A 23,860-nucleotide genomic window follows, 5' to 3' on the forward strand; every position below is an offset into this window, starting at 1 on the left:
TGCGCGGCGCAGGCGCGCGGGGCGAGCACGCGGAGGGCCGGGCAAGAAGCGCCATGGCGGCGGCAGGCGCAGCGGTGGGGGCCGTTTGCTCCTTCTCCCCTCGCGATTGCCGCTTCTTCGCCATCTCCAGTTCGGATGGGCGCCTGCGGGTGTGGGAGACGGCGAACAGTCGCTTGCAGCATGAGTACGTGCCCTCCGCTCATCTCAGCGCTGCCTGTACTTGCCTGGCCTGGGCTCCGCCGGGGGGACGGCAGCCCCCCAGTAAGGTACAGGTGAGTGTGTGAGGGAAGGGAGGGGAGCGGGGAGGGATACTGAGGTAAAGGAAAGGGAACGGCGGAGCCGTGAGTAGCTCCGACGCGTGGCCGCGGCCCGCTCGGCTTCACCCCGCCCTCCCGGCGCCATGTGGCGGGGGTCGGCGTGGCCGGGCAGCGGGGGTGCGGCGGGCCGGTGCGGGGAACACAGAATGGGTAGGGTTGGAAGGGACCTCTGGGGATCATCAAGTCCAACTCCTCTCGCCAAGGCAGGGCCACCTAGAGCAGGTTACACAGGTGGGTTTTGAATGTCTCCAGAGAGGGAGACTCCACAACCCCCCTGGGCAGCCTGTTCCAGTGCTCTGCCACCATCAACATAAAGTTCTTCCTCATGTGTTTTAGTGTATGGCCATTGCTCCTCGTCCTGTCGCTGGGCACCACTGAAAAGAGTCTTGCACCATCCTACTGGCACCCACCTTTGAGATACTTGTATCTATTAATGACACCTCTTCTCAGCCTTCTCTAGACTAAACAGGCCCAACTTCCACAGCCTCTTCTCATGAGAGGTGCTCCAGACCCCTCACCATCCTTGTGGTGTCCACTGGACCCTCTCCAGTAGGTCCTTGTCTGTCTTGTACTGAGTAGCCCGGAACTGGACACAGTACCCTGGATGTGGCCTCACCAGGGTTGAGCATGGGGTTAGGGTCCTAGGGGGAAGTGTGGGGTTCCTCGGGGTTCAGTCAGGGAACCCTGCCCAAGGTGCTGGGGCATGTCTATGCCTGATGTTCCCTGGGGTGTGTGGGGTGTGGTTGGGGGATCTGCTCCCCTCAGAGGAGCATTGCAGCATCAGTCCCCAGAAGGCAGATTTCATGTGGTGGTGGAGGAAGCAGCACTGGAGGTTTTAGTATTATAATTACTAAAAAAAGAAAAAAAGGGAGTGTGTCTATCAGCAGTAAGCACTGGCTGTGTAAAATCATTCATTTTCTGTATAACCTCCATGGAAGAAGCCTTCCTTGAAGGAGCAAGGTATGTTACTTCATGCACACCTCACCTTATTCAAAAAGGATGCTGCAGAGCAGGTCGGCTGCTGTGCTCATCCACTTAGCTTACAGTTCACATTCCAGTAAAGACAGTGTCTCTCCACACTTCCTTACCTTCGGAAGCATTTCCATGCAAGCTGCTACACTGCCCGTGATGCATCTTCCCAAGCTCAGGAGTCCTGCAAGAAGGTTGGTGGCTTTATTTGGAGCACACATCGGAGGGCTCGCGTGTTCTCCACCTTGAATTTGTCTTGTTTAACTTCACCTCAGGTGAACAGTCGACCTGAAAATATCTATAGTATATACAATAAGGTACCTTTTCATCCTCTTTATGTTGAAGTAATCGTATTTTCTGTAGTTAGGACATATATGTTTTCTCAGGAAATGGTATCCCTTGGATAAAGTATGTGGAAATCCACCCCCTTTATCATAAGATGTAGGGAGGGCTTTTAAAAATGTTTTTTGGTATATTAACAATTTAGTGTATTTGAAACACTGTAAAAGATATTGCAAAACACTCAACACAGACTGCCAGTCCAGGGCAAGCTGATATCATCTATTTGTTCTCAGTTGAGCATCTTAGTTGCTGAACTCTGAAAACTCCCAGAACGTTTGGAGAATGCTGCAGGAAAGGTCAGTTGTAGATTGGCCTTAACCTGTTCATTCATCATGTAACTTTGAATTAAAAAGGATCCATGCATTAATTGCAGGGCTGTGAAGGTTCTTCTTCAGTGTTAAATAACTGTAACTGAGGGTTAATCCATCCAGTGTGAAATAAAACTAAAAGCTCCTATAGTGCAGTGCTGCGGTGCTGTAAGTCAAGCACAGGAGGATTCTGAGTGACTTTTAAAAGCTAACCCTTTTCTAGAGAGCCACCCCTAAAACCCGCAGATGCTCCCATTTAACCTGGTTTAGGGTTGAATGGAAACAGGGCTTGATCAGACAGCATTTGGCTACCTTTCAGCGCTCTCTAATTATTCCAGTAGCTTGAATGCTCTCCCCTCAATGAAAGTTGGTGTGTTTTCAAACGGAGTTGGAAAACATACCGGTTCTTGGGATAATTATGCCATGAACTTTTATAATTCATTGGTTTGTTCTTAGGGTGAACTGAAGAACTAAAGCTGTAATGGGTTTGCCAAATACATTTTATTGAACGTGGGTTTTCTGACATCAGTCTTGGTTTTCCTTCTTTAATTCCTGGAGAGTCGGCATCTCTGGGCAGTGTTAGTATCTGGTCTTCATGAGTAAAACCATGCCACTAGGTACCTATAAATGGTGTTTGGCCAAGTTACACCTAAACTAAGTATGTTTTGGGCTGCTACCACGTTAATGAAGGCCATGTGTTACATGGGGATATTAGGAATTAAGTTTTGAACTGCAGGCCCTGGAATTGCTGATGCAGTGGTGGCTTAATGGGATGTTCCCTGCACATGTGCTTTTGTAGTGTCAGTATTTCCTGCCTGCAGTGTTCATCTCCTGCTCTGTGAAGTGATGCCTTGTGCAAGAGTATGTGGACCACCAGACCTCCAAAATACCTTCTTCCACTTCTTCCTATTAAGCTGCAACTGCCCTGTCACCTAAAGCTCTCAAGACTCTTTAGGCTTCCCCCTCCATTTCAGTGTGTTAAGTGCTTTACTTCACATGTGGGCAGCAGAGATTGGATTTCTGGGGTTCTTTTAAAGTCTCAGTGGCTGACCTACTCAAGAACATTATGGAAAAATGAGTGCACAGTCCTTTTTCAAATAACTTCTCTCAGTCATCTCTACTAATTAAAATTCTGCTTTTCAGGCAAAATTGAAGGGTTTCTAAATAAACTTGAGTTTCCATCAGTCTGAAAAAAAAAAAAATAATCGAAAGGAAACTGATACTTGGTATAGGTCAGCTCCCCTGTCCTATCCATGAACACAGGGTGCTTTTATATTTAAGTCCCTGATCCACAAGTGAATCCCACATGGATCTCTGCGACAGTTGCAGTCTGTATATGTTCTAATCTAATACAGGCTACAGAAGTTAGATTGGTTCTTAAACTTTTTTTTTGAGTTCTTAACACTGTTGTTTTCAAATAATCTCCAACAGGCATCTGAATTTTCCACTGGCATTTCTTTCATGCAGAAATATCTAACAAAATGCCCCACTCATAATGCTGGTAAAGGGTGGTCAGCAAAGAAATAGGTGTGAAAGAATAACTGGAAAAAAACCCTTCATTGCCTCTGGCTTTCTTCTTGACGCTGGAAATAACAGTGGACTTCAGCGGGAATTTTGTTGTACCTTTGGGTTGTTCCAAAGGAAATTGGCCATAACAAACTGAAATGGAGGGTGAACTAATTTTAGTTAAAAGATTTATGCAAGGGAAGAGAATAAAACCTGTTCTAAATTGTGGTTTTGCTTTGCACTGGGGGTGTGTGGGGTAATCAGTGAAACTGTATGAAGAGATGGAGAGGTACCAGAAAACACATGAACTGTACTTATGTCTCCACTGGCTGTATGGCCCTTGTCTTTGCATGTCAGACAGCAGTTTCAAGGTGGCTTAGTTGGCATTGCTGCCAAAACTTTAACTAGTCGAGTCTTTTCTCATATGTTGTCTTACAGCCTGCTTGATTTACTTGGTTGTGCTTTGTGACTGTGATGGTTTCTCAACATCTATGTTTTTGTAATTTTTTCATAAACACTTCTCTTTCCCAGGAGAGATGAAGACTAAACAAATGCTTGCAAAACCCCCAATGTAAACTCTTTTCTCAAGAGCTTGCTTTTGAGGTAAAAGTATCTATGTAGCATTTTGGTATTTATTGGCCTAAACCAAAGCACTTTTCCTTGTAGAAGGTGTTGTCTGTGTTAAATGCAGGGGAGAAAAAAGTCCCGCTTAAAAGAACCAAAATATTCATCCTCCTCTGTTAAACTTTTAAATCTTATTTGTGGTGAAAACTCCTAAATCTCAGGACCTGACTAAAAACTGTTTATATTTGCTGTGTGATGTCTGCTGTATGACAGATTAGCTGCACCACATGGAGCTTGCACAGAGCTGATTGCTCACATTTTATCAGTCTCCTTTGGCTTCTTCTGGCTGCTCATCAGTGCAAATATATCTGTTGCATAGAGGAAGTGTTAGCTTGTGTTATATGTATTTGGTTTTAAATTTGGAGAGCACGCCTTGCTGTAACTAAGCAAATGTAAGGAGACTTAACCCAAGTCTAATTTAAAAACTAATCAGTAGCATTAAGAGTGTGCATTTTTTCCTTCTGAGGTCCTTGGAACAGGTTTTTTCTTTTTTATGTGTGAGATGAGTTATGTGGGATTAACCCAGTGAGTATAAATGTTATGACTGCTTCTGCCCTCTTTTATTTTAGTTCCACATGCTCATGAGCCAGTTTTAGTCCTTCTGCCCTTCCCAGTGACGTGCTGCATTTTCCCATATTTGGTCAAGAGAGATGAAGTGAAATCCCTCCTGGAAGCGGTTGATAGCACTTGCAAAGCAAGAGGGTGAAGGCTTAAGAATTTCCCGGCCATAGGAGGACCTCTGGTACTGACAGCAGGACTTGGGCAGAGCCTTTATCTTTGAGTCTTGGTTGCTTCCCTCTGCACAGTGGGATAGCACTTTCTTTTTAAGAGGCATTATGAATACTTCATATTTGCAAGAGTCTTCTGAATAGGTTTTGGGAAAAACTCATCGTTCTTGATCACCTGTTTTCCATTTTCTGGATAAAGTATTCAGATTATGTTAATCTTTGCCTCTGGAATATGAACTCTGTGAAAAACTTAACTGTTTTTCCCCTTCATATATGTGGTCACTAGACTAGCAAAATGGCCTCCACCAAACGTTTCCAAGTGACTCATAGCACTTGGTTACCTTGCTCATGGAGGTACCAGATGAGTCTCTAGGTTGGTGTGCACTTCAGTGTCTTCATTCTGTGTCCTGGCAGAGTTTGCTGGCTGACTGGATTGCAAACTTACCGAAGATTTTTTTCCCTTCTCCTTTAACACTGAGATTAGCTGGTCAGACTAATTTATTTCATCTTTTGTTTTATTTTTGATTTTCCAGGATGGTCCACAGAGGAAAAAACGGAAGTCTGAAGTTGCAGAAGTGGACAGGCAGTTAGATATCCTGGCTGTTGGTACAGCAGTTGGTAGCATTTTGTTGTACAGCACAGTAAAAGGAGAACTACAGAGCAAGCTAGTAAGTACTACGCTCTTCATCACATGCTACCAAATACTGATGGTTTCAGTCAGTTTATGCTGTTCTTTCTGCTGCTCAAAAATAGAATAAACTAACTTAATTATATGTATCTTTTTCTTAATAGCTGTGTATATCGATAGAGGTGCACTAATTCAGATGCTCGGGAATCTTCAAGTGGTGCTTTTCCTTGTTGGCAGTATATATGCATTGAGAAATCTTGGGTTTGAAGTTAATGTGATATGTTAACATTGTGCATGGATTTGTTATGTGTCATTAAAATTAGCAGCAATGATGCAGTGCCTAACTGGAGAGTTAAGTGCTCTGTGGAAGTATCATTCAGTTCCTGCACAGTACTGTGGGAGAGGAGGGCAGGACTGAAGTACCCATTGATTCTTGGAAAGGTGTTGTGTTGATGGACTGAGATGTGCTGGATTTTGTTCTGCTTTTCTCATTGAGAACTTCCCTGTTACTCCTGAGTACCTTGGTTTTAGTCTTGGGTTACACAACAAGCAAAATAAATCTATATGAATGACTCTGTGCAATACTTTGAGATACTTGGGCATACCTTTGCTTCTAAACTGTTAGTTGTATGTAGGGTAATGAATGTACAGGAATTTAGAGAAAGCAACAACTTCTTAAAATCATGATACATGCAGGTGACACTAGCTAAAGAGTATCAACTGTTTTATGGAAAAGATGTATTTCATAGAATCAACCAGATTGGAAAAGACCTTAAAGATCATCAAGTCCAACAGTTCCCCAGCACTGCTTGAAAACTATGAAGAAATAAGAGTTTCAGGTGAAAACACTGGCTGCTCTTTTATAGGAGCAGGGTAGCAGATGTTATTTCACGAGTACTTTGTTTTTTACAGATAGGTTGAATTAGAAGATTCTTCCTGGTAAAATAAGAGCTATCACTTTTAGCTGTCCTTATTGAACAGGTTGTTTTGCTGTGATGTATTTTGTCTTGCTCAAAGCTGATTTGCAGTGAGACTTCAGGGAGCAGTCTGAGCTGGCTGGTGCCAATTCAAATAGTGAAATTTTATAAACTTTAGGAAATATTTTCATAAATGATTAAAGGGTATATTTGAGCTGCAGAGGTTTTGGTTGTTGAGAGGTGAATGATATGCCTTTGTAGGGTCTTCTGATCTTACAATAGCTTGCTCTTGAATGCTGAGTACAAGAAAGGCTGCTCATCTCTGAATGTACTTAAGCAAGCAGGCACTTTGATGACTGTCCTGGTTTCAGTTGTAACAGTTATTTTTCTTCCTAGTAGCTGGTGCAGTGCTGTGTTTTGGCTTTAGTTTGAGAACAGTGCTGATAACACACCAGTGTTTTAGTTGTTGCTAAGTAGCGCTTACTCTGATCAAGGACTTTCAGTCTCATGCTCTGCCAGTGAGGAGGGCCACAAGAAGCTGGGAGGGAGCAGAGACAGGACACCTGACCCAGACTAGCCAAAGGGTATTCCATAACACAGCACATCATGCCCAGTATATAAACTGGGGGGAGTCACCCAGAAGGGACTTGTTGCTGTTCAGGTCAGGCTGGGTATCTGTCAGTGGGTGGTGAACAATTGTATTGTGCATCACTTGTGTTTTCTAAGCTTTCACTTCTTCTCTTGTTGTTTTCTGTTATTATCATATTGTTATTGTTGGTATTCTTTCTATTATCACTGTGTTGTACTTTAGTTATTAAACTGTTCTTATCTCAATTCTTTCCATTCTCCTCCCCATTCTGCCTGGGAAAGGGGGCAGGAGGTGAGCAAGTGGCTACATGGTGCTGAGTTACCAGCTGGGGTCAAACCATGACAATGACTGTCAGCAAGACATCTGTGCTAGACTTCCCTTTGAGCAAATTTCGTGCTGTTAGACAGCCTTGTTTGGCTGTGTGCATAAAAATAGTGGGCAGGACAATTTTTTTGTTCATTCTGAAGTCCTAGAACAAGAATGAATTGAAATACGTGTAGCTAATTCAAATACTTATGTGTATATACCAAAACATGAAATATCTTTAACCTGTACAACTGTACATGTATATTGGTCTTGAAAACCACACTCTCTTCAAGTTGCCAGTGATCTGAGTTTAGCTCTCGAAAGAGCAGCTTGTTCACATGGTTGATGTGGGGAAGACTCAGTATTCAAGGCTTCTTCATTTATTAATGAGTTGACCCTCTCTTACCTTTTGCAGGATGGTGGTCATGACAGTAGAGTAAACTGTGTGAGATGGCATCAAGACACCTGCTGCTTATATAGCTGTTCAGAGGACAAACACATTGTGGAATGGAACACACAGACCTGCAAAGTAAAGTGGTAAGTGGTGCTGGTTTTCACTCAAGAGTTGTTCACACTTGCTTTTGTGTATTTCCTCCCTCACAGGTTTTAGTGAGGCCCTGTTGGAAATGCTGCACTCTGCTATCCAGTCTTCATGCCCACTGTGCAGAATTGACTGTTGGCTATTATTCTGAGATTGGAAGTAGTTTTATTAAGGGATAAAAGAACAATTCTCCTAGCTAGGTTGCTTCCTCTGTGTATTGGAAGGAGTAGATGAAGGGAGTATCTGCGCTCAGAGAGATTTGGATCCCTCCGTATTAACTTTTAGTGGGACATGGGCTTTCTGTCACTTTTGTGATGCTGAAAAATCTAAATTCTAGAAAATACCTTCGGAGATCTGGGGGAGCAGCTACTGGAACACTTAATTCCAGTTAAATCAGTTACATCCACCCAGCTTTGCTCAAAGGGCCTTGCTGTGATGATAACCTACTTGGTTTCGCTCACTACTGATGTACAGTGGGGACAGTTCCACTTGGCTGTCTGAGCAGGCTGCTACTATTTAAAGTAGCATTGAGCAAAATAGAGCTTAGTGCAGAGTAACAGGATGTCTGGTGAAGGCATTTAATTTCTTAAATTAAAATCAAATTAATCAAAATCTGTAATGAAGTCTGATCTGTTTTTAAACTTTAAAGAAGCAGCCAAGATTTATAGTAACGATCCTGGTTAACTTCAGTAAGAGCCTAGTGTGTGATGGCACCTTGATCCTTCTCACATTGTTTCTTTTTTGTGACTTTTCCCAGTGTTGTGTTATTGTTACTGCAGCTCTGTTGGTTTGTTGAAGTTGGTGTGGACACTTCACATAGCCCATCATCAGTAGCATCTGTGATTTCCCATGAACAGAGATGCTTCCTTGGGTTGTATTGAGACCCTGACGTGAAGTAGAAGTTGACCGTAAAATCTCCCTTTAGGCTTGTCTTCTTAGGATTGAACACAACCAGTTGCCTCACCTTTTCCTCTTGCATTTCATGCTCTAGTCCCTAAACCACCTTCATGGCCCTCCACTGGGTTTACTCCACTATGTCAGTGACTTTCTTGTACTGTCCCAAACTGGACATGGTGCTCAGATGCAGTTTCGAAAGTAGCTGCTGACTATGCTCCAGCTAATGCAAATCAGTGTGAGTTGACCTCATTGCCACAAGGACTTCCTGCTTACTCATGTTCAGCTTGGCCACGAGGACTGCAAGATTCTTTTCTGCAAGGCTACTTTCTAGACATTCATCCCCAGCCTGTACTGGGATATTTCCATCCCATGTGCAGGACGTTACATTTTCCTTTGAGCTTTGAGATTCTGACAGCCTATTTCTCAAGACTGCTGAGATGCCCCTGGGTAGCAGCCCTGCCCTTCAGCATATCAGCTGCTCTCCCTAATTCGCTATTGAATGTGAACTTATTACTTGTGCATTCTGTCCTGTTTTGAGGTCATTAATGAAGACCTGGGTGATTAGTAAAGATACTAAACAGTATTGGGATGTCCTTAGGGAGTGACTAGAAACTGGCTGCTAGCTGGACTTCATAGCAGTGATCACAACTGTTTGAACTTGATGCAGGCAGATCTTATGCCTCCATGGAGTTCATTCATTCAGTCTATATATCTCCAATTTGGCTGCAAGGATACTATGCGAGACATTGTCAGAAGTGTTGCTGAAGCCAAGGTACATGGCATACGTGGCTCTCGTTCACTGGGCATTTGTATCATTAAGAAGGCAGTCAAGTTGGCTCGGCACAATTTGCCATTTGTAAATCTATGCTGGATGCTCTTAGTCACTTTTTTGACATTTGTGTGCCTAGAAATGGCTTCCAGGTGGATTTGTTGTATAACCTTCCCTGTTGTTTCCTGGATTCTCCTTCTTGTGGATATATTTTGTCTCTTTCTTTTCAAGCCATCAGAAATTTCTCCTGACCTATGTGGCTCCTCAAAACGATAGTGTGGTCTTGGAATAACAATGGCCTTAGCAGTTCTGGATGCATCCTGTTCACTCTTCAGGAGCTGCGTGTGTTGGATTTGCTGTTGTGATCCCTAATTTGATCTCCCTTTACCATGCAGATTGCTTTGCTCACTCTGACTCTAGTTTCAGGAACATGGGAGGCCTGAGAGAATTTGCTCTTCAGTGCTTTGGCCTTTTCTGTGTACTGAATGTGTCCCTACACCATTCAGCAGCAGGACTGCACTTTCCTCAGCCACTGTCTTAGTGCTGCTGATGTTGTTTTCTTGGCCTTCATATTCCCTGCTGGTTTGAACACACTAAGCTTTGGCTACTTCTGTCCCTGCATGCCTGGACAGTATATTCCTCTGTGTAATGTATCTCCATTTTCCCCTTCTCTGTATTTCTTTGTTGTGTTTCTGAGTTGGGTCAGGAGTTAGCCACATGGTCAAGGCAGCCTTCTGCAATAGGTGGTGATTTTCTGCTCACCTTCACTTGTTTCAGAGGAAAACTCCATGCACTCATGCTACCCTTTTGTGTGGAGAAACCTCTTTCCTTTTTACCTTCCTGGCATATCCTTGCTGAAATGCCTTCCTAAAGGTCCATTAATTGCAGCTCTCTTGTTGTGCAAGCTATCCCACTGTTTTTCTGTGAGTCCAGCTCTGAAGCTGCCCAAAGACATAGAATTCATCCAGTTAGTATCCCATAGTGTGTGTGTTCGTGTACAGGTACTGGGGGGGAGTTCCAGGCATACTACTTTCTCTTGCTATATTTTAAGTAATAGAGAATTTGAAGGAGGAATTCAGAACAGAATAGGCAAATAAAAAAAAGTTGTCAGTTGTTCAATATTAAATAACTGCATTTTTGAGTTGCTGTATTTTTCTGTAAACTAATTTGAAGGAGAGGAGCAGAAACAGAATAGCTTTTACCTCATCTTTGACCACTTAAATTATTATCCCTTAAAATAACTTTTGCCTTAAGTTGTCGAGCATGGTTGATGTGCATTTTGAGGTTATGCTAATGAATATTGTTTCTTTCTATTTCTCCATCTTTCTCCCTTTGTACAAACTCCCTCCATCCAAATTCTAGCAAGTGGAAAGGCGACAATAGCAGTGTCACTTCTCTATGCATCAGTCCAGATGGGAAAATGCTGCTGTCAGCTGGTAGAACTATAAAACTGTGGGACCTGGAGACCAAAGAAGTCTACAGAGTAAGTAACTTTGTTGAACTAGATGCAAAAAAATATCCTTCTTGGTTGGTGCCATTATTTATCTGGTGTTTCCTGATAGGACATCTGGAAATGTCACTGAGTTTGAGGAAACAACTGGCAATTTTGGGATTGCTGGAAGCTGTTGCTGTGATGATACCTTCAACTGTGGTTTCAACTTGCTGAGTGTTAAATGAGGACATTAAATTCCTTGGCTGTGTCTGAGCATGCTTCCAGCACCCCTTCTAAAGCCTATACCAGAAAGATGGATGCTGTTCTCTTTCACTGAGTCCCTTTCTCATACCCTTCTAGCAGGAGAACTCAGTTCACCACAGTATTAGTTACTGCTCCATGGGTTTGTGCACGAGCTCCCTGACGTTTAACATGAGTCTGTCCTTGAAGCTCCAGGTTTCTTTGCTAAACTTCATGTAACTGGTGGCATTATCAGTTTTGCTGTTGAAACAGTTGGCAGGCATAGGAGAAAACCCCTTGATGTTCCTGAGCAGGCCTCAGAAATTAGCAAATTACTGTGTTTTAACTGTTACGTGAACACGGCTGTGTTCTCTTGCCTGGTAGCAGGCAGGACACAGCCAGACTCTGAATCTCCTGGTACTTGCTGTCAGGTAAGTGTCTGCACGTGTGCTGTTACTCTGGACTGGCTGGCACATGGCAGCTATCTTCTATGTCTGCATCCTGTGATGACCAAACCTTCTATTTACTAAAGTAGATTGAAGAACCAGGGATTTTTTTTGGGGGGGTGGTAGTTGTGTTGAACAGCCTTAGTGTGTCAGCAGACATGTGCATTCATCTTACAGTGAGAATGAAACTATGAATCTAATTTCATTATAGAAGTGTAAAAAGATGGTAGTGGGGGAGTGCTTTCAACAGTAACAGCAGTACAGGTGGATGTGATTTCTTTTGCATGGGCTTAAAATTTACTTGTGATTCCCCATTTAACTTTTAAAATTCTGATAAGTATCTCAGGGTCAGAAAAAGTTTCCTTGAAATACAGAAATGCAAGGAAGCTGGTAAAAATGTCACTGAAATTGTCACTGTCGTTGACTTAGTAACTCTTGAATCTTTCCTAATGGTCTTTGTAAACTAATGTTTTAATTTTTGCCATGTCTGCTTATGACAATCATTGAAAGATTTTTTTTTTTTTCCCCTCTTAGCATTTCACAGGCCATGCTACATCAGTGTCATCATTAACGTTTACCACAGTGAAACCTATGAATGAAAATAAGCCCTTTGATGGAATTACAGGGCTTTATTTCTTGTCTGGAGCCATACATGACCGATTACTGAGTGTATGGTATGTAAGCTCTTTTGGAATGCTGTGATTAAACAGAAGGTTAAGCAGAAAAGAGGCACTCTGGAAAAATGCAGTGATGATCTCTTAAATAGTGCTTTCAACTTGCTGATTGTTGAATGAAGATGTGAATTTCCTTGGCTGTGTGTGAGCATGCTTCCAGTTGCTTTGAATCGCTAGTGTATACCAAGAACACACTGTGTGATAGGCTTCCTTGTTCTTAGTACTTACTGTAAGGTTTATGTTAAGTTGTTCTGCTAAATTTCACTTGCGAGTTACTTTGCACTTGGAATTTAGAACACTTTTCCTAAGCTGAAATCTGAAATTATGGCATGAGTAATGCTACTGGTGATTTATAGGCTTTATAGTGCTTTTCAGGTGCAGAGGGTGCTGTTTGTGCCATGGTAAATAATGTGAACTGTGTTGTCTTCCAGGCAGGTCAGATCAGATAGGAAAGAAAAGAATGCCGTGATGTCTTTCACAGTAACAGATGAACCAATTTTTATTGACCTGACTGTATCAGAAGTCAAAGAAGAGGTAGGAGCAATAGTTTGTAACCAAACACATTCAACAATTCTCAGTTGTCAAGTCAGTTTCCTTGTAAGGGTATAAAGAAAGAAGTTTGGTAAGTATTTGGGTTCTGTTATGCAGAGATGAGATTCAAATGGGAGTAAGGGTATTTATTGCAGGTGCATTTATAAAGCTGATAGTTTGAAATACTCATCTTCAAAGCTACTAAGTGTGAATTCAGTGTTTTCTCCAGAAATTTTGCTTGTGATGGCAGAAATGTCAGTTGTTTCCTATTTAGAACAAGGTTCTAAAATGGTTGTTAGAACTTGGCAGCAAAAAAGACTAAAAAATCTTTCAAAAAATCCAATTTGGGTATGGTCTTGTTTTTTTCTGACCTCAGGTGGCTTTGGCTGTGTGACTGCGTTTGGAATTAAGTAGCCTTTAATGAGTTAAAGTAGCAACGTACATTCCCCAAGTCTCTCAATTTCAGCAAGTACAAGTCTTTCAGGGCAGTGTATTTATGAGAAATGTTTGTGTGTGAAACCCATTTACAGACTGTTTCAATAATTATTTAAAGCATTTTTCTCCTGCTGCCTTTAGATTCCTGTTCTAAAAGCAGTGTTTCATGCCATGTTTTCTGATGTTTCCAGTTGTGCCCTCCTACTGCGTGTATTGGAGATAAGAGTTGTCTGTAACATACACCTGTCATTTAATTGCTCAGGGTACTCATCTCAGTTTCTTTCCTCTAAGCACATTTACAGTGTCAGCGCCTCTGTAGACCTGTGCCTCTAGACATGTTAGGTGCCAAGTTTGTGGAACTTTGCTGCTTATGGCGACATATGTCTGCTATGTGCAAACTGTTCAAATTTGGATACATCAGAAGTGATACAGTAAAATACAGTTATGAGTTAGCTTTTTGTCTCCTGACAGTTGTACTAAATTTTCCTGAGATTTAGTGTCTTTGATCTTCCTTATGGATTTAGTTATATCTTTAATGTGTTTAGTTACTGAAAAAAGTGAAATCGTAGCCATGCAACTGTTTCTTGATGTCTTGTACTTCCAGGAGGTTTGTCTTTTGATCTAATAAAAATCTTTTACTGTGCCTTCTTTCAGCCTGTGAAGTTAGCAGTTGTTTGCCGAGATGGGCAGTTGCATTTATTTGAACATATCTTAAATGGGTAAGTTGGTATTCATCTTGAGGGTGTCTTTGGGAGAGGTCTGGGATTACTGTAAGGCAAACTTCAGTCTTGTCATGTTGCTGCCTTTAAGCTGATATATCTGTTCACAAGCCAGCTTCCAGCTGGTTCTTTGTCTTGGGGAACTTAGTTGTTGGGGGCTGTGCTGCATGTCAGAATTAAGTGTTGCTTTAGCCAAGATTTTGTCTCTGTACCTCATCTTAGCCATTTGTAAAAGGTGTAAACCAGCTGAGTTTGCTGAGGACCTGCTAATGAAAGGTGCTTGCTTAGATGTGCAAGATACTGAAGTCTTCAAGCTAAACCACTTGGAATTCTTTTCTTTTTTTTTCCTTCCAGTTATTGCAAAAAACCCTTAACATCAAACTGTACTATCCAGATAGCAACGCCTGGAAACGATGGGGACTCCACACCAAAACCGGTCCCTATTCTGGCAGCTGCGTTTTGCTCAGACAAACAGTCTCTGCTGCTTGTGTATGGGAACACCTTACAGCCCATCATAGAGAAAGTGGTATGTAAAACTGACTGGAAAGGTTTTGGATTTCAAAATATGGACTGTGTACTGCTCTCAGTCGGAGGGATTATTTTTACTTTTTTAAGGTGTCTAACAAGGCAAACTTACTCTTTCCCCCTTCTCTGGGAGCTATGACTGTTGCCCTTGAGCTGTTTCAAAAAGTGATTTGTATTCTTCCTTTTTTTCAACTAAAATACAGCTTGACATTATTGCTGGCTGTTTCTTGCCATTTCAGCTGTTCCAATCAAAACCATTGAAACTGTTTTTAATACTGTTTCAGTTTACCTGTGTGATGCTCTTTGGAGAGTGTAGAGATCTGGTAACAAAAGACAGATGTGCAAAGCAGCTGCTGTTCTGGAGTGAAAAAAGTTAATTCTACTTCATAGCTCTACAATTTATTCTCATCATTTAGTAGTGTAATGAATCACAGGGGTGAATCTCAAATACATTGACTGGTTTTGTTCTTGTCTTTCTAGTCTTTGAACACCACTGAATCCCATATATGTTTGATAAGGGACATCCAGAAAGTGTTGTCACTTAAAACAGATGTTGCCCTAACAAAGGTGAGCTTTGTGTGAAATGTGATTTTGTTGCTCCTTTTTTTTACTTTCGAAATGGTAGAATTCACTTCTGTCTTTTAAAATGAGGTTGGATTTCTAGATGGACCTGCTCAGAGCTGCAGTGGTAGCTACAGATGTCCATAGCACTCAGGCAGGTGTGGGTAAATGCTTCATGGCTGCTGTGTGTCCTAGTATGCTCTCACACACAGTTACCCTCCTGTAGCTCATAGCAAGTCCCGTTCTTAGCAGCCTGCCTGATAGACAGTACTGGCTGATGGTTTCTTTTCTGCCTGAGATCAGTCCTTCCCCTAGAATCTGTCAATTTGTACAGCCTCTTTGACCCTGATGATCTGGGGAGAAGTTGGGATGGTCTTTGTTTTAGAGCCAAAATAGAATGAAACCAGGCCTTAAAAGCCATGTCCTTTCGGATCTTTCTCAAGGTGGCCTTCACGTGTTCCTACTCATAGGGGTAAGGCACCTGGGAATGTGAGCTTGATACTTAGACGGCAGCAGTGTCCACTGAGGCCACTTGCCACTGTTTTTCTCTCATGCTGGATCCCCTGGGGGTTTAGAGACAGGCTGTGAAGTTCTTAATCAGTGTACAAATTCCATGCCTTGAAGATTTGAAACGCTTGCTGTATCCGTGAAGTGCGCAGACAGCGCTGCTTTTCTAACCCTCAAGGTACCTACTGGATCTGGTGCTCCATCAGCCAGGTGGGGCTTTGTGCTGATTCCTCAGTCCTGGAGCTGGTGGGTAGCAGAGCTGAAATGCAGTGAGAGATGTAGGAACTCCCTGGCATGCAGTGATGATACCCATCTTGGTTTCGCTTTTTGCTGAATTCCAGTGAAGACGCATTTCTCTTGGCTGTCTGAGCATGCCTTGTGGGGAGAAGGTCAGTGATCAGTGTGGTGAGCAAAGAGGGCAGCACTTAATGCCATTGCTGTTCTACAGGAAAATTCTTGAGCTACAAAACCTATTATTGTTATTATTATTATTACTATTATTATTATTATTATTTACTTCTACATCTGGAAGTTGCTTTGCTCTCTGTAGTAGGTTATATTTGTATTGTTTCAGTGGTCATCCAGCAGGGCTCCCATAAGTACTGTTACATTGTTCTGCTGTTCATGATCAGTTCTTACCTTCCAGTGGAAGCTGGATTAATCTGCATGCGGTTTAGGGGCCTGACTGTTAGTACATGTAGTATGTATTGCTAGCAAACATACAAACACTTGTTTTGAGAGTTACGGAACAAGCTTACAAGAAAAATGATTCACAGGTGATTCCAGAGAGACAGTTGCTTTAATAATGAAAACTAGAAAACTAGCCGACTTGCTTGAGGTTGTTAATTGCTCTTAAAAATGTAGGATTTTCCTAATATGTGTGTTATGGGCTGTAGCAGGCTGGTTTTACTGTGTATGTGAGACACTCTGATTAAAATCAGTATTTCTAAATCGGAAGAAAGCTCAAGATACTAGCAATTCATGCAAAATGTGGTTATCTCTGTCTACTAGGTAAAGACGCCTGTTGTGAACTCGGACACCAAAGTTCTAGTGCCTGGCATTCCAGGGCATAGTACAGCTGTCAAAACTCCATCCTCAGGAAAGGAGAAAAAGAAAAACAAGAGGAAACCGGGAGAGACAGGGGTAAAGTGCTTCCTCTATTAAACACAACAGTAATGGAGAAACTAGAATCATAAATCACTGTTATAACTTCTCTAGGTGAAACTGAACTCACTTTGGTTGGCATGGAAGCAAGATTGATGATACCTTTTTGTATGAAAGTGACTTCCCTCTGCTCAAAACCTTTCCCCTCGTTCAAGCCCTGGGTGCTTTGCCCATAGTTTTGCCATGTTCCTGCAGAACTTTGTCCCAGGCTTGTGTCTGTCTCTGTGGGCTAAGGTGTATTACTGCTTTTCAGAAAAAACTTCTCAGGCTGTTCTCTGTCAGTACGAAATTTGTGTTATTTTCAAGCAGAAGCAGAGGGAATGCTGTAGGTTAGGTACATGGCTTTCAGCTGAAGTTTCTGAGAAACTGCACTAAAACAGCACTGCCTTTGTTTGTCATCTGCAGGAAAGCATCGAAGAGCGCTTAGAGGCATTGGATATTGATGTGAGCAAAGTCAAAACTCCAGGTGGCCTTCCACAAACAGATAGCTTTGCGGTACTTTTGGTACAGGGCTTGGAAAGCAACGATGCAGAAATCCTAAATGTGAGTGTTACAAGATCATTGTATGCCGTTTAATCTGTTCACTGAGACTTGTGGGGAACCTTCCTGAAAGTTGGCGAGGCTGAATAGTCAAGAACCTGTTGTTTGTAGTAGATATTGTTTGAAAAATGCATTTATGACAACAGTTTTACTTGAGAAGCTTATAGTTGCACTTACACTAGGAGAAAATAATAGTTCTGGAGCAGGAAAACGAAATCTTGAAAATTTGGTGCTAAATAGAAATTACTTGTCACAGATACTGGTGAAAGGCATTTATTTACAGAAGCCAAGCACAGAAAACAGTAAAGGAAACTTTAATGTGCTCTGATGCTGCTGCTTTTTTAAATGAAATGAAAATGCTGATTCTTTTTTAACATGGGGTGGATGGACTAGAGGCAATGCTAGATTGTTTTAGATAGGTTAATCAAGTGTCTTTTTAATTGTAGCTGACTTGAAAAATGCAACTCCTTTTCATAGTAAATCTTCTTTTACTCATAATCCTCATCTTAGCATACAAAGGTAGTGGAGTAGAAAAATATTTAAAGCCAGGAAATTTTGATTGTGCTCATTGCTCATATACATGTTAAAACTGAATGATTCTCTGATCATGTTTTTCCATTTTAACAGAGAGTGCTTAACACAAGAAAAGATAATGTAATAAAGAACACAGTATCCAGAATGCCTATACATGCTGTCATTCCACTACTGCATGAGGTAGGAGAGACTGTGTTTCTTGTATTTGTACCAGCCATGATTGGTATGCAGTCTAGTTGGGGAAAATCCAGGATATGTCTCTCTATTTTTGGCAATTAAATTGGTTTGGTAGTTTTACAGGACAGAAATTGTTCTTAATTTCTCTGATAGGCTCTTATCTTTTCTGGCTGAAGCTTAGCCAAAGGACAAAGTGCCACTGTCAAAGCTAGGGAGAGCATTAGGTCATGTAATATTATCTTAAATGATTATGTGAGGAAAAAGAAAAGGAAGAGGTAAAGATAAAGCTTGTTTAGTCCATGGCAAGCAACTACCATTGCATCTTTTCTTTATTAAAATGAATGCTAATTTGAAACATGAAAATAGCAGTTCTACCCAGAACAAGTTGTACAAGCATAAATATGCTAGATACTCATATGAGAGAATGAGAAATAGAATACATACTTAGTGAGTTTAGATAGCATTTGGAAATTGAGGGGCAATTTCTTTCCTTCTTTGAAGATAGCTCTGGTGGCCAGTTGTTATATTTAAGCTTTGTGACATCACTTAGTAATAATTTTTAAAAGGATTTGGCTTGTGAACTGCTTATTCAGTGATATTAAATGTTTGACTCTCTAATCACAGTGGATGGACAAATCTTCGTGCAGCTGTCTTCTGCAGAGCTTGAGATTTGTTCTGTGAAATAGCCTTTACCTGATATTACCTTCACTTGTTTCTCCAACTTGTCCACCTTGTAGCAGCTGCTCTGAGCAGATACAGAGACATACAAACAAAGGGATTTTCCTTTACTTATTCCTGCCAGCTTTAAGTTTCACTAGATATATTGCCTGTTGAGTTCTGCTTTTATTGTAATAAAGAAACTCAACTTCTGCAAGTAGTCAGCCTGTGTATATGATGATAGAACCAGAAATGTAATACTCTGGGGCTTGGCAATGGTTAATCTTAGCAGGCTTCAAATGCCTGGAGATGTTTCTGCCCCAGTATTGGGGCTGTCACATGGATGTAATGCTGCTTTTTTTAAACTCCTTATGTGTTATTTATGGCTATTTTTTTTTTTGTTCTTCTAGCTTACGAAAAGATTGCAAGGCAACCCATACAGGTAAGAGACAACTCAGTACAGTGTAATTCACATGAAACATTTCTGATGTGTGCATTGTGCTCCTTCCCTCCACCTATGTGAGCGATTTCCATAGTAACTGTAAATCAACTGCAGCATCTTGAGGTGAAAATTCTCACCTGATTGTGGGCACTAAGAGGAACTTCTGTTAAGGCAGTGCTTCGTCAGGATGGCTGAAGTGAAATTAAAAAGAGAAAAAGATACCTGAAATAAGCATATAACTCTTGAGAATGTATCTGAAGGCCCTGAATATCAACACTGTGGACCTGATCAATATGTAAAATAAAGTAACTATTAGATGTATACCTTGTTTGGTTTAATTATCAAATATATTTAGAAATCTCCTGGTGATGTGTTTAATAACAAAACCAGCCCCCTTCCCCTCATCTTGTTACATTGCTATAAGGATAGCTTTGCAGAGACCAGCCGTCCTCAAATATATTGTTTGGTTTGATTGATTGTTTGTTTCAACAAAAATTCCCTCTTTGTAGGTGGAGAAAAAAGTACTATGCTTTGATCTTTTATTCATTGAAGCCTCCCACAAAACATGTCAGAAACACAGACCCCTGAACATGTGTAGTTTAATCCCTTGCTTAAAAGTCTGTTATTTTCCTAACAAATAACTTAGGTATCTCATCTGGATAGACAAACCGTTACATTTCTACCTGAATTTATCTTTTTATACCATGAAAGAGGAGCACTTTCTATAGAACTATTTAACACGTAGAATGTGAATCCAGTGTTTCTCCACCAGTATCTCTTTGATATCATTGATTTCTTTTCTTTTCCAGTGCCTCCCTAATGGTTCGATGGCTGAAGTCTGTTTTTACTATACATGCATCCTACCTTTCCACAGTAGGTATTTTGCATTAATGCTAATGCACGTAACTAAAACTAGATTTAAATTATTAAATAAATGTATTCTTCCTTTGGGAATCTGTTTCCTGCTCCCCACATACGGCAGTGCTCAAATCAATGTACAGAGTACAGTGTACTTCTGCCACTTCCACCAGATTGCTGCACACTGGTTATAAATTGTTTGCCTTGGTCATTCAGGACATAATGATAGTCATTCTAAAGTCCAACCAAGATAAGTTATGTCATACCTGTGAGAGTTGGGGAAAAATTACTGTCGAAGAGTGATCTAGCCTGTGTCACTAAATCTTTTGGAACTAAATATGCCTGGCTGTTACAATGCTCATCTTGAGACTTATTTTGGGCATGGCTGGGGTAATGGTGTGTCAAAGTTGTCAGGGTAGTAAGTAATGTCATAGCTTCTGGACTGAAGTCCAGCCTTGCCTTACAAGTGATGGATAAAGCAGTCTCGTTAAGAAAAAGGCATTTTAGCATTGTTAGTCCTTTCTTCCATTTAATGCAAATTTGTGGTGTGTCAGAACTTGCACACCTTGCTGAGGCTGCATTGACACAGTGGTGTATATTCAGTTCTCATTTATACAGCTTTCCAAGTAGTGCTTTGACACCTGCTTATGGCAGTGACTGTGGAAAGGAAGAGGAATGGAATTGCCATGTTTTGAAAGTAGATGATGTTTCTAAACATGGCTAAATGTTAATCGATCAGGCTGCAGGTGGTTTCTGTGAACCCTCAGCTCTCCCTTCTGACTCAAAGAACGTGAGCAAGGATTGCTTGCCTCAAAAGTACAGAGATAGTTTAAAAGTAAGACATTTCTGGTGGTGTTAACAGCTTCATTTTTCTTCATCCTTCTCTTTTCTCAAGTTGCCAGACCTTATTCCTCAGCTGGGAATGTTATATCAGTTAATGGAGAGCAGAGTAAAAACTTTGCAAAAGCTTTCCCGTCTGCATGGAAGACTCTTCATTCTTGTCACACAGGTGAGTTCCAACTAAATAACATGGGAGGTGCAGAAGAAGTACTGTTCGCAGGCTTAACCTCCTTGATGTGATTACATCCTGTGGGACCGGTCATCAGGAACTTAATCCAGGTGCTGTACAGCTACACTGGTAACGCTTGAAGCAGTACACTTGCTTGACTTTCTAGTCAGTCAGTGCTCACTGGAAGTGTTATGCATTTTTTCCTGCCAGGTGTGTTTCCTAACCCATAGAGTTTTAAAGGGGAATAAATAGGAGGTACTGGGCTGCTTCACAGCAGATGGCTCTAAAATTTTACTTTGTCCATTGTATTTGGCTGTTGAACTACTGTGTGTTAAACTTGATGTAGACTTGATTTACAATGTTATGAGTTCTGCTGACTTTAAGGTTGGAATATGTGACTGCATCTAAGGCTAATCTGCAAATTCCATTCAGGTTGCAGCATCAGAAGCAGTTCAGGATGTCACTGAGATGAATCAGACTGCAAAGCTGGTATATGAGGATGGTAAGTGTTGGATACCAGGTGTAGCTCAGCTTCTGAATTCACATGGCAGCCGATACTCGATGGCTGTTCATCAGGCTCCTGTGCTTATCTACTGGTGTACAGTCTGCCAGTAGAGAGTTTCTGTGGCAAGTCCATGGCAGGGAAATCAGTGGTTAATGATATGGGCATCTTGTAGTTGGTTGTCCTCATGCCTTCTTTTTTTTCTTTCGTTTTCTCCCCTCCCTGCTTCACACATTAAGGAATCAATTAATTGGAAGTTTAGTATGCTGCTTAATGTAACTGGCAACCTCACATTTCTTGTGTTAGCTGCCCTTCTGCTAAGGTAGATAGAGTCAAGGCACTTTCACATTTGCAGTAGATGTGTGTGTGCAAGTGTGCACTTCCAATTTGGCCCGTTTTTCTACTACAACTTCATACAGTATAATCATAATGGAAGTGACTTGTTCCTGATTCATGTCGATCAGCCTAATCTTCAGGTAGGGTTAGTTTTGGAATTGAAATAGTGCAGTTTGGAGACTTAGCAGCATGTGGAGTTGGGCTTTGTCTGCACAATGACATTTTAAAGTCTGTTGTCCAGACTGAGGGAATGTTTTCTCTTTTCAGAATCCTCAGAGGAGGAAGGCTCAGATGATGAGATGATTGCAGATAAAGAGTCTGATGTAAGTGATGTTGGATCAGATCTTCTCCCCTTTGCTTGTAGCAGAAGAAATGGTGTGATTGTCAAAGGTTCAAACATTGCTGTTTATTTTTTTTCCCTTAGGAAAACTGGGACGAAGATGAAGAAAAAGAGGAGCAATCTGATGAACAAGACATGACTGTTGAAAAGGAAATCAACGGTGATTCTGATTTGGAACCAGAAAATGGAAGTGAAGAAGAATAACAGCACGAAAGAATAATTTTAACAGTTTAAACAAGTGGGCCACCAAACTCTAATTCTGGATCATCTTGCGGAAAGATGCCATATTTGCATATCGGGAGTGCAGACTTGTGCACAGCCTATGTGCAGAGGCACCTGTGGGGCACGGCGCATTTCTGAATCCAGAATGCTTAACCGTGCCAGCCTTCTCTCGCCCTATTTCCCTGCGCTTACTTATAGAAACATTTCTTCCGCCTCATGGTCAGATTATGCCTGTCACGTGGACATGCATTTGTATCTTAAGTGAAATAAATCTGCCACCACTGTTTGTGTGGTAAACTTGGTTCAGCTTTATATTGAATTTGTTTTACTATTCGAGGATCAAAGGTCTGTACCTTCTTTCCATGCTTCAGTTAGCATAGCAAGTGGGGGCATCCTGCTGCATTTTTAAAAAAATGAAACAGAAAATAGGGAAAAAAAAAAAAAAGGATATTTTTGTAATATTTAAATTCTCTACTGGAATTCTTTTCTCCCCTCCCCATCCTCCATTGGTTTAGTCATGCCTTGGCAATATCTAAATGCCAACTTGACTTAAAATGGTTTTTTCTTCTTTTTTTTTTTTTAAACAAATTTGAACTCAAGACTTTTTTATGTACAAATCAATGACTTTTCTTGTGCTTCAGAAGGACATTAGAACTATCACTGGCTCCTAATTTTGTTTTAATGGAGGCTGTATATAAGTTTAATGCTAACCCAGAGGATAGACCATGTTGAATTGGGTGGGGAAAGGGGAGTAACACTGGGAAATGAGAAGGTGAATGCTTGTGAACACGTAGCGCACAGCAATACCTTCATTATGGATTTTTATCTCTCAGTGGCAGAACAAGGACAGCTATTTGCTCAACTAATGGAAGCTGAAGTGGTGCAAACACATTTTTAAGAGCAAAACAAGGTAAAGGTTTGAGCCATTCACCACTATAATGTACAATAATATATTTGTCTATAAATTGAGCTGTTGCAAGTAAATACCACCCTCTTTGTAAAGTGAATAAATATACATCTCCTTTACCAAATACCTGTCCCGTGGTGTTTGTTGAGAGAGACCTTAAGTAGCTATGGGTGGTGGTTAAGGATGAAGTGCTCTTTGTAAAAAGCTGATTTCTAGTGGAGGAGGAAGTCGACCTAAAATGCTACATGATGTTGTGCAAAGCACCTATTGTTGCTGATTTCTTAGCTTCCTATGTTTCAGTCCAGTCCATTGGTATGCACACTGCTTGGGGATTGCAGTGGAGTTGCAGTGTTGTCTGGAGGCTTTAAGGGATTGTGTTACTGACAAGGCTGGAAGAGACATGGTTGGACTTGATGATCTTAAAGGTCTTTTCCAACCTAGTTGATTCTATGATTCTATGAGGTGTTCAGTCTTTGGAGGCTGGAGGTTGAAAGGCAGCGCAGCCAGAGGCTTTCAGTTTTTTGATGGTTTTAACTGACAGTAAATGGGTGTCTTAATAATTTGTTAATTTGCTGGGCTCTTAGTTTTGTTTCTGAGATGCTGTGAAAATAAATGCTTGTGCGAGTACAGACTGACTACTCTCACAAGCCACCGAATTAGG

General features: G+C 41.3%; 1 protein-coding gene and 4 non-coding genes across 6 annotated transcripts; all 5 read left to right on the plus strand.

Moving 5' to 3' along the window:
• Positions 1-5: 5 nt before the first annotated feature.
• WDR43 (WD repeat domain 43) lies at positions 6-23,323 on the plus strand. Of its 2 annotated transcripts, none has more exons than XM_030499125.1 (18): positions 6-272; positions 5,328-5,462; positions 7,650-7,771; positions 10,804-10,924; positions 12,094-12,233; positions 12,665-12,767; positions 13,854-13,918; positions 14,273-14,444; positions 14,924-15,010; positions 16,523-16,654; positions 17,081-17,218; positions 17,843-17,929; positions 18,994-19,025; positions 19,835-19,898; positions 20,779-20,892; positions 21,325-21,394; positions 21,998-22,053; positions 22,155-23,323. In XM_030499125.1, exons 1-18 carry the CDS (start codon positions 54-56, stop codon positions 22,272-22,274), a joined length of 1,977 nt encoding a protein of 658 aa, XP_030354985.1. In that variant the 5' UTR covers positions 6-53; the 3' UTR covers positions 22,275-23,323. The 2 variants fall into 2 exon arrangements, with proteins under 2 accessions (XP_030354985.1, XP_030354986.1); XM_030499126.1 differs by having other exon boundaries at positions 28-266; positions 22,155-22,722.
• Positions 8,203-8,280, plus strand: LOC115614039. Its single transcript, XR_003993608.1, has one exon. It is a non-coding gene; the product is annotated as a small nucleolar RNA SNORD53/SNORD92 (small nucleolar RNA).
• LOC115614040 lies at positions 11,067-11,150 on the plus strand. The gene has a single exon (XR_003993609.1). It is a non-coding gene; the product is annotated as a small nucleolar RNA SNORD53/SNORD92 (small nucleolar RNA).
• Positions 12,302-12,385, plus strand: LOC115614041. The gene has a single exon (XR_003993610.1). It is a non-coding gene; the product is annotated as a small nucleolar RNA SNORD53/SNORD92 (small nucleolar RNA).
• LOC115614038 lies at positions 15,806-15,884 on the plus strand. The gene has a single exon (XR_003993607.1). It is a non-coding gene; the product is annotated as a small nucleolar RNA SNORD53/SNORD92 (small nucleolar RNA).
• Positions 23,324-23,860: the final 537 nt, after the last annotated feature.

This window comes from Strigops habroptila, chromosome 10, assembly GCF_004027225.2.
Source record: "Strigops habroptila isolate Jane chromosome 10, bStrHab1.2.pri, whole genome shotgun sequence".
NCBI classification, from domain to species: Eukaryota; Metazoa; Chordata; class Aves; order Psittaciformes; family Psittacidae; genus Strigops; species Strigops habroptila.

Coding starts and splice junctions, on each gene's coding strand:
- WDR43 (XM_030499125.1), top strand. CDS start 54: ATGGCGGCGGCAGGCGCAGCGGTGGGGGCCGTTTGCTCCTTCTCCCCT. Junction 12,768..13,853: donor TATCAGAAGTCAAAGAAGAG/GTAGGAGCAATA, acceptor GCCTTCTTTCAG/CCTGTGAAGTTAGCAGTTGT. Junction 17,930..18,993: donor TCATTCCACTACTGCATGAG/GTAGGAGAGACT, acceptor TTGTTCTTCTAG/CTTACGAAAAGATTGCAAGG.